At 40.4% G+C, this 10,215-nt stretch overlaps 1 protein-coding gene across 13 annotated transcripts in view; it reads right to left on the bottom strand.

Moving 5' to 3' along the window:
* Nucleotides 1-403: 403 nt before the first annotated feature.
* The window catches only part of neb (nebulin), a 96,951-nt gene continuing 87,139 nt past the window's right edge, over nt 404-10,215 (bottom strand). For 8 of the 13 annotated variants that reach the window (XM_061691298.1, XM_061691299.1, XM_061691306.1 and 5 more), the window contains 9 exons: nt 9,830-9,922; nt 7,862-7,954; nt 6,527-6,619; nt 5,550-5,657; nt 4,992-5,178; nt 4,593-4,685; nt 3,356-3,514; nt 3,174-3,280; nt 405-1,489 (listed from right to left, as the gene is read on the bottom strand). In XM_061691298.1, coding sequence (XP_061547282.1) covers nt 1,316-1,489; nt 3,174-3,280; nt 3,356-3,514; nt 4,593-4,685; nt 4,992-5,178; nt 5,550-5,657; nt 6,527-6,619; nt 7,862-7,954; nt 9,830-9,922 — 1,107 coding nt within the window. In that variant the 3' untranslated portion in view covers nt 405-1,315. Of the gene's footprint in view, nt 1,490-3,173; nt 3,281-3,355; nt 3,515-4,592; nt 4,686-4,991; nt 5,179-5,549; nt 5,658-6,526; nt 6,620-7,861; nt 7,955-9,829; nt 9,923-10,215 lie in introns of all 13 variants that reach the window. The other 5 variants (XM_061691308.1, XM_061691309.1, XM_061691301.1 and 2 more) reach the window with 5 other exon arrangements.

Here is a 10,215-nt window from a genome sequence, read left to right as displayed (position 1 = left end):
TTTAATTTATTTTTCTGCTAAACTTGACCTGTGAGTCATTGCTGACACATTTCATTTCTCCTTTAGTCTATACAGCTGAATCAGAAATGTGCAGGTGAGTAACTGCACTACACTGATCTCTTGAAAAAAGTATGCAACATGAATTGTGATGTAGCGAGGGATTACTGTATTCCTGTAATATTACAAATTTTTATCTTAAAATAATGTCGCTATTTTCATTACAACTTTGCTCTAAAAAAACAAAAAACTTTTTACCTTGAAAAATATGACTTCATATATTACTGCATTTTTCAGACTATAAAGTGCACTTCAAATCCTTAAATCTTCTCTAAAATCGACAGTGCACCTTGTAATCTGGTGCGCCTTATGTATGAATTCTGGTTGTGCTTACTGACCTTGAACCAATTTTATGTGGTACACGGCGCTCAAAAATCGGTCAAAATATTTTAGTATTTTGACATATATATATATATATATATCAAGCCGCACCGCTTGATTGATTGTCGGAGCATTACGGTTACCGTAGTCAGCAGGCTCACGGAGTAATACTGTGCTTCAAGATAATATTATGGTGTGTGTATAAGTGACTTATCTGTTTTGTTTTTCTTAATGCGCCTTATAATCCAGTGCCCCTTATTTATGAAAATAGACCCATTCATTGATAGTGCATTTTATGATCCGGCGCGTTTTATAGTCCGACAGTACTGCTTTTTATCTAAACAAAATAATACTATTCTTGGAATATTATGACTTTTTGTCTAGAAAAAAAAAGTTATTTTTGGGAAAAATATGACTATTTTCATAATACAGCTTTTTATCAAGAAGAAACAAGACAACAGGCAGAGTACTGCAGGAAGTTGGCTTTATTAGCTACTGGCGAAGATTTACACTTTGCCATCGAAAACCAAAACACACACTGGACTAGTACTTGTACTTGTAGTGTACTACTAGTACTACTAATGTACTAGTTAGTGGGCTAGTTAGTGGTCAGGGTTCAGTTAAAGGAGGGAAACTGGATATTTTTCTGTTCCAACTCAAGAGAGCTTTGATGGTGGAGGGACATCATTTGATATGTGAGATTATTAAACGTAGAGGAGTCGTAGCCGATTGTTTCACCACTCCATACAACACTGACGATATATATTATTTTTGGGGTTTATGATTTATACACAGTAATGGGTCAGGATGCACGGGGGAAAGAAGCGAGGTCATTTCGAAAAGAGTCTCATCTGATTTTGGGCTTCACAGGCGACACAAAGTGACAAACTCCACAAACAATTAGCACACACGTTGCACACACAATTTTTTTTCCCGTTTAGACGGCCTCCACGTAGTTGGCGGGCAGCATGCCGGTCTTGCCGGTGCGCTGCACGGTTCCGTACATCCAGCCCTCGTCAATGGACTGCACGTTGACGATGACGTCGCTGTCCTTGAAGGAAACCTCGTCGCTGTCGGCCGCCAGGTAGTCGTACATGGCGCGCACCGTTTTCTACAACCGGACGAAAGTGTTAGGACCCTACTTGGAGGACGTCCAGGGAAAAGAAGACTGGACAGACAATAAATGAGCAACTGAGAGGGCTAACTCAAGTTTTGTCATTTTAAGTGCAGATATGGATACAGAAAAGGCATCTGTTTCAGATGAATACTGGTCTAAATCTAGGTTTAGTTTCACTTTTTACTGATCAGTCAGTGCAACACTGGACCAACATCCCAGAAAGTGAGGTTCAGGGATACAGTAGATAAAAGACCCAGAATGTAAGAAGTGCTTTAGCTTGAGTGCTAGTATAAGTGCATGCTATTTATCATCTTTCATGAAATATTGATAGAGCTGATGCATGTCTGGACTTAGACCAATATTAGGTACAAGGAGCAGGACCAGGACCAGGCTGGCTTGTCTTATTAGGAAGGTGTTCTGGAGTGTTATTTCTACTGATTTGAGTCCTAGTTCTTTGAGGTAAAGCCTTCTGATATGACTATTATCAACTCTTGAGGTTCAGAGAGGTCTAAGGAAATGCACCAGGGTTTTCGTCCCTGCCTTGTTTGGGGGCGGGGGTTATGGCATTGGGTCCCTGCGGCCTCCTCCGGGTGGCCGGTTGTCATGGGGTCTCGGTGGGGCCGGCGGACCGCCCTGGGTCCTTCGGTGTGGGACGTATCCCATCCGCCGGGCTGCTCTCGGGTGAACCCCTGGGCCCGATCACGACCCTCGATTGATTGGGTGGGGTCCTCAGCCTCCGCGATTTTGCATGCGAAACGGTGTCAATTCACTTCCATGTGTCCGCAGGCACACACCCCTGGGATGTTTTCGGGTGTGGGGGCACTCACTTATTGCGACAAATAACTCATGAATGTGTGAATTGCTTGGGTATCCCCTCACTCTCATACTCGTCCTATAGACTTTTATAATTTGCATAGTCCCTCCCACCAGACTTCAGTTGTACAACCGGGTTGATGTCCCTTGTCCTGCATGCTTCTTCTCCTGTCCTTAAATATATTTTAAACCAGTTGAATAAAACATGGTTTTTAGAAACAATGTTTTTTAAATTGTCGAATATTTTTAGTCTGAGCTATTGATGGTGCCAAAAATGTGCAGAGGGAATGGCAACTTAGTATTTTGAAATGTGTTTTTTTAACAATAAAACAAAAATCATTATTTCATAAAGAAATTAGTTATTTTTTAAAATCTCTCTCTCTTTTTTTTTTTATTTAAAAAACACTTGATGGGGCCCAAAATATGGCAATGCAATGGCAGCTTGGTATTTTTCTTTAATTGCTTTTTTTATTTAAAATTTTTAAAATCTCTTAATTTAAATATAAAACATTTGTTTGGAACTAATTACAATATTTAAAATTTCATTTTTTTAATGAATAAAAATCGGTTTTAAAGAGGCCTAAAATCTGGGGAAATGGCACATTCGTAATAGTATATTTCTTTTTTTAATATGACATTTAAAAATCTCTTAATTTAAATTAATTTAATAATACTCTCAAATTTTAATTTCTGTGTAATTCTCCCAAAACGTTTTGGTAAAAAAATGCCGTTGATGGAGCCTAAAATGTGGCAGGGAATAGCACCTTAGCATTTGTTATTTGAATTGAAAAGAAAATAATTTTAAATTATGTTCATAATTGAAATAAAAATAAATCTCAACAGTGTTGGAGTATGTGTTACATACCCCAGTGGTAGAGGGATGCGAGGGGATTGAGGAGACGGTAGTCTGCTGGGTGGCCACGGACGAGGACCTCTGCTGCAGCTCCACGGTCTTAGCGTGCTGGTAACCCGCTAAGAAAAAGCGCAGGAAGTCACGTTTACAAGTTACCAGTCAAACGGGATTTTAGTCGGTCATTAGAGCTTCACCCATAGATGAGGTGACGAATCCGGAGGAGGTGACGAATCCGTTGCTGTAGAGGGACATATGGTGGTCGGGGTCCTGGGAAATCTCAGATTTCTCATCTGCCAGGCCGCTGAGGGCACTGGTGGAGCGGGAGTGCTCCTTGCTGCGACGCTGGGCTTGGACTAGGGTCAAACAATAAAATTAGAGACTCTGGAAAGGTGCTCTTGTGTGAGATTCTTATTGGTAGTTTGGGGTAGGTTCTTGTGGTACTATATAGGCCTACTACCAACTCCAGTGGTTCAAATTCTTTGTCCTTTTGGTACTACACCAACCAACTACCAACTCTGTTGCAAATAGGTACAAGGAGCAGGACCAGGCTGGCTTCTTTGAGGTAAAGCCTTCTGGATACTACTACTATCAACTCTTGAGCTTCAGAGAGGTCTAAGGAAATGCACCAGGATGGCTTGTATTACCAGAAGGGTGCTTCAGAGTGTCATTCCTATTGACTTGAGTTCTAGTTCTTTGAAGTAACTCATTCTGGTATTATTGACATGAGTCAATAGGACTCCCATTGACTCAAGTCAATTCTTTGTCGTTCAGGTACTACGCTGACCAACTACCAACACTGGTTTGAAGAGTTTACGATGACCATGAACCAGACCTTTTTGTCTTACCAGAATCTTTCTGGTACTGGAGTGTGAGACCTATGGACTCGATTTTGAGTCCTTTAAGGTAACTTCTTCTGGTACTACCCCACCTATTACCAATTATGGTTCGAAGAGGTGCAAGGACCATGAACCAGACTGACTTGTCATATGAGGCAGGTGCCCTGGAGTGTCATTTCTACTGACTTATGTCCTACTTCTTTGCGGTAAGTCCTTCTGGTACTATACCAACTTACTACCAGCCTATGAGGTTCAGAGGTGTCAAAGGCGATGAATCAGGCTGGCTTGTCTTATGAGGTAGTTGCGCGATTCCTAATGACTTGAGGCCTCATTCTTTGAGCTAAGTGATTCTGGTACGACACCAACCTACTCCCAACTCTGACTAGAAGAAATACAAGGAAAGGACCATGGACTAGGCTTGCTTCTCGAAACAGGAACACTCCAGAAGACAAGAACAAGTACTCATTACCAGTCTAATTGGCACCTTATTTAGTTTGTTCTGGGTTCACCCTCAAGGCAAAATGTCCGTATATCTTGGACATGTTCACTTGAGAATCACTGGGGTTAAGATCCAGATTTTCAATTCACAACTTACCTGACATCAGGTGCAGACTCCTGGACTGGATGTTGTCCTCGGCTGGGTCGTAGTCAAACACTGAACCGGGGTTGGTACGCCACACTCGCAGATCTAAAGGGACACAAGGTGGCCAAATCAGGGATTTAGTCAATTTCAATTAAGCTTATCAAGGCCAAAATTTAAACACAGAAACTTTGACTATGAGGCAGATGTGGTAGCCAAAAGCTCCACTGTTCCGTCTACACTGCAGGTTCCAAGGACCAATTCAAATTTAGTGCTTTGATTAAATTGATTTAATACATAAGATAACTGAGTTAAGAGCTTGGTCTCGGAACAAATTAAACATACAAGTCAAGATAGCACAGTACTGTAAACCAGGTGTGAGAGTCTTGATCCAGTAACCCTGAGATGTCTTACCAGTGATGGTCTCCTGGTCATGCTCAACGGCGCGCCTCCTTTCCATCTCTACTACGCGCCTCTGGATGCCGCGGTAGTTGATATCGCTAAAGTCCTGCGTGTTCTTTTTCACACGCTCTGTTATCAGGTCAGTGGTGGTGGGCGTAAAGCTGCCCTTGGTCTTCTCGAAGTCCTCGTGGTATCGCACCTGAAAGACAGATAAGGGTCACCAAATGTCCTACATCAATGTATCAGTTGTGGGGGACTGAAGTCCCGTGACTTCACTCCAGGCAGACTTTAGTTGGCAATTTTAGGAAGTGGGATTTGCTCACCTATTAGCTGCTAAGCAAGAAAGATTGCACTTGAGTTTTGTTTGGTATTGATGAGTCTCAATTTGACTTACGATTTACCTAACCCAAGTACTGATTTAATAAGCTTGAAATTTAGTGAGAAATTGACTTGCCTGATTATTTCCACACTAACTTGCTCTAAACTTGAAGATTAATACTAGAGAGTTACTTATGACTTATTCCCACCTCTGCGATGTATTACCCAAAAATAAATAATTGCTTGGCTTACTCCAGATATGATGCGCTGGGTTTCTCTGACACGCCTCATCTCCGGGGTGTCCAGAACGAAGGCGGCCTTGCCCTGGACCTGCTTGCGGAAGCTGTCGGAATACAGCACCTGGCAGGAAAGTGGGGAAATCCAGTGAGGTGGCTATGAAGGCAAATTTTAGCGAAGCTATTTGAACAGTTGATAGCGACAGGACTCACTGACAAGAGCGACCCAAGATGTTACTGGGGTACAAGAATTAATTAATTAGCGTATTTAAAAACATGAATAAACATCCCAAAAAATTCAGCAGGGGCTGGACGGGGGACAAGAAGACGTGGTTTTGCACGACAAAGAGGTTAGTGCTGTGGAAGTGCACATATATATATATATACTTCAGGTGTGGGATTAAAACGACTAGGGTGGAGGGGCAGGGAATAAATACCAAGAACCAGTGTGAAGGATTTAGGAGGATCCAGTTAGTTGAGGATCTGTTTCTATTCGTAAGCGTTCGGGACGAAGACTCTCTCCCTCCTCCGGTGAAGAGCAAAAATTTGCAAATACTAAATGCCAACCCTAAAAATGTAGTTTGATCCCAAAACCAGTCATCGTATGAAATTAATAAATAAAATCAAATAAATGTCCAAAAATACCAACCACTACTTTCCTACTAGCCTTTTTATGACATTTTTGACTCAGTGATACATAGATTCATATATTGCAAAAAAACTCTTTATCTTTAGTCCTGCTGTCCACCTATCTGAACCTTTCTATGCATCAGAGTTTTCAGCCAGCAGTTTTAGTTATTTTGTACAGAAAATGTCACAAAAAGGCATTGGTTCACTGTCATGGACTACAAATGACTTCTTGGCTGATCGAAGACGCTAAATCCTGCACACTGCACCTGGACTTGGACGACATGTTCGTTAGACAAAGGAGTTAAGTTGTGTAAAGGGAAAAGAAGAAAAGGAACATTGTTCTTGCTGTGCTTCTCAAGGTACCGAGCTAATGTTCTCTTGGTTCCGTTTGACTCGCTCCATCTCTGGAGTGAACACCACAGGGGTTCCCTTGGCCGAGCTGTCCTTATAAAACACCTGAAATGGGGAAGAAGGGGGCGGTGGTCAGACTGGGTACCAGGAAAAAACAACATCACCATCACATAGCTATAGGACTACTTTCAACAGAGGAAGCTTCCAGACTATTTGGACAGCTCACCAAAAGCAGAAAGCTAGATTTTTTTATTTTTTCAATATTTTTTCGTGACATAGAAGTGACATCTGAGAAACTGGTCCTATAGAGCAGGGGTGCACAAGTGTGGCCAATCTTGAACCTACTGAGCATTTCATGTACAAGAGACCTGTAATATTTGTTGAATTAATGTACTCATTTTTTAATTTAGGTTTTCATTTATACAATTAATTAATTAAATAATAATTACTCCACTTTTTTTCATTTATTCATTCATGTATTTTTTATTTTTTTTATTCTCTATTCATTTTGTCCCACTAAATATTTGCTGAACTTATTTATTGTAAATAAAATACAAATGACTAGGAAATAAACACATTTACATATACATTGAAATTGCTTTGATTTATCATTATTTGATTAATTGATTAGAAAAACAATTGAAAATAAGACCTCTGGGCGGGTGGCGGGGTACACCCTGAACTGGTCGCCAGCCAACTCACATTCACACTTACGGGAGAAAATGTAAACTCCACACAGGTGAGGCAGGATTTGAACCCGGGTCCTCAGAACAGTGAGGCAGATGTGCTAACCAGTCATCTTACCGTGCTGCATATTATTATTATGATAAAGATTTATATTTATGCATTAAGTAATCAGTTAATTAAAAATAACACGAAATGAGTATGAATTATCTTTCTTTTAAAATTAACTACTTTACTAGACATTTAACATTTTTCATTCATTTTATTAATTATAATTAATTATAAATAACTAAAAAATATTAGAAATGACCTATTTTAAGCACATATTTTTTTTTTTTTTTTTTTTTTAAATCTAAAAATCAAATGCAAAATGCAGCCTTTGCCAACCCCTGCTATGGAGTCATTCAAGATGAGGGTCTCCAACACACTCCTCACACATTAGCAGGCTACTTGACATTTGTGGTCAAGTGGGACTGTGGGTTAGAGGGTGGGAGGATGGAAGTTTGTATTAGGGTTTAAGAGGTGAAGATGGTTCAGGTTCAGGAAAGTCTGCGCCTTAGATGAAGCAAGTTCAAGCATGATTAGATTTGTGGGTGAAGCGAATGGTCGCTATTGTCCACTCTTGTTAGGAGCACACGCTTTTTTCGGGTGGCGTTCCACTACCGAGCTGATGTGCCTCTGGGTCTGTTTGACCCGCTTCACTTCCGGCAGGTCCGGAATGGCCGTGCCGCGATCCAGGGAGTCCCTGTATTTTACCTATCCCAAGAAGGTAAAGACCAAGTGTCAGTTAAGAAACAAAATAAATAGGATTAAAAAAGACAACACAGCACAACACCCAAAAAAAAAAAAAAAAACCCAAAAAAACAGGACATTAACACATAAACACCGGTTTCCCCGAGAAACTCTTAATTGGGAAATTAAACAGTCGACCATTTTGGTATGAATCTGCGTATTTTAGGGCTCGTACTTTGTTAGAAAGTTTGATAAAAAAATATATTTAAAAAAATCTGCCCGTGACAACAGTTTCACCAATTAACACGAAATTGGGTGGACAGGTCTAGCATGACCGGACGCAAGAAAAAGTCTCCGGGACTTATAAATGAAATTGAACAGGAAGTCAGTCGTTTTGGTTTGAAGGAGCGAAGTCCAGGGCTCGTACTTTGCTGGAAAGTTAGAGAAAAAAATAACAGCCCCCTGATGACAGTTTTCCGATCAATATGAAACTGGGTGGACGTGTCTAGCATGCTGGACACACGAAAAAGTCTCAAGGACCCATGAATGAAATTGAACAGGAAGTCAGCCGTTTGGTTTCGAAGTGGCGAATTCTAGGGGTTGTACTTTGTTGAAAAGTTACAAAAACAACTAGCGCCCGACAACAGTTTTACCAATCAACATGAAATTGTGTGAACATGTCTGTCATGACAGGTACACATGTAGATGTGAAAAAGCCTAAAAAGCCCATGACTAAAACATAACAGGCAGTCCACCATTGAGGTTTGACGTAGCGAATTACAGAGCTCATTCTTAGATAGAAAGTTAGTGAAGAAGAAAAAAACAGTTTCCCTGATAAACACGAGATTGGCTGGACATGTCTATTATGACAGGACACTTGAAAAAGATTCATGACTGAAGTCAAACAGGAAGTAGGCCATTTTGGCTTGAAGCTGCAAATTTTAGGGATTGTACTTTGTTAGAAAGTTAGTAAAAAAAACAAACAAAACAACAACAAAAATCTGCCCCTTAAAACAGTTACATTGATAAACATGAAATGGAGTAGACATGTCAAGTATGACTGGATGCATGACAAGTCTCAAGGACGTATGACTGAACTTGAACAGGAAGTTGGCCATTTGCTTTGAAGCAGTTAGGGTTCTAGGGTTCGTACTTTGTTAGAAAGCTGTAAAAAGTCAGAAAAAAAAAAATTGCCCTTGGCAAAAGTTTCACCAATTAACATGAAACTGGTTGGTGTTGTCTATCATAACAGCACACACGAAAAAGTCTCACGGACCCATGCCCGAAATTGATAAGGAAGTCTGCCATTTGAATTTCAAGCAGCCATTTTAAGTGATTTCCAGGTCTGATACTTTGTTAGAAAAACATAAAAATTAAAAATCAGCCCCCGACAACAGTGTCTCTGTTCAACACGAAATTGGAGGGACATTTCTATCTTAACAGGACGCGCAAAAAAGGTCTTACTCATTGACAAACTTAAACAGGGAATTAATCCTTTTGGTTTAAAAGTAAAAATATAAAGTGAATTCCAGGGTTTATACTTGGTTAAAAAGTAAAAACAAAAAAAGGTCAGGTATGGTTGTGCGGCGGTGCAGAGAGTCCCTGTGTTTGATCAACCTCAAGAAGATAAAGAGCAGGCATCAGTCAAGGGACAAATAATTCTAAAACAGAAAACACAGCACAGTATGAAAGAACACAACAGGACATTAAGCTTTTTTTTTTTTTTTTTTTTTTTTTTTTTTTAAAAACACCCTGGGAAATGAAGAAGCATGTTAGGCCACTGGGGTTATAATGCCAGGTAAGACTTTGGATGAGACTGGAGAGAGAGTTGTTACGGTGGTTTTTAAGGGGAGTGAAATGAGCCAGAGGGGAGGTTGGGGTTCACTCTTTTGGGGATACCGTGCTAATATTTTGCTGATTGCGTCTAACGCGTTCCATCTCTGGCGTCTCCGACACCGACGTGCCTCGTCCCACATCTTCCTTGTATTGCAGCTTTGGAACGAGACAAAAAAATAAAAAATAAATCAAACATGGTGACAATGAAAGTAGTTTTTAGAAGAGATAGAGCCCGACCGACACTGGGATTTGGGTGTACAGACCTGGCATGGTCATCCATCTACCATTGGTCTATTGTTGTTCTACTCTTTGTGCTAATTTAAAGACATAAAAAGAGCTTGACATTAAGGTATCTGACTCAATGGTGGCTGGGAATGTATTTTTCCAAGGACCCACAGACGAAATTGAACAGGTCAATGATTTTGGCTGGAAGCTGTCCTGTTGGGCGA

Source organism: Phycodurus eques, chromosome 12 (assembly GCF_024500275.1).
Source record: "Phycodurus eques isolate BA_2022a chromosome 12, UOR_Pequ_1.1, whole genome shotgun sequence".
In the NCBI taxonomy this organism is placed as follows: Eukaryota; Metazoa; Chordata; class Actinopteri; order Syngnathiformes; family Syngnathidae; genus Phycodurus; species Phycodurus eques.
Note: the sequence above shows the minus strand (reverse complement) of the source record. Positions and strands in the feature narration are given on the sequence as shown.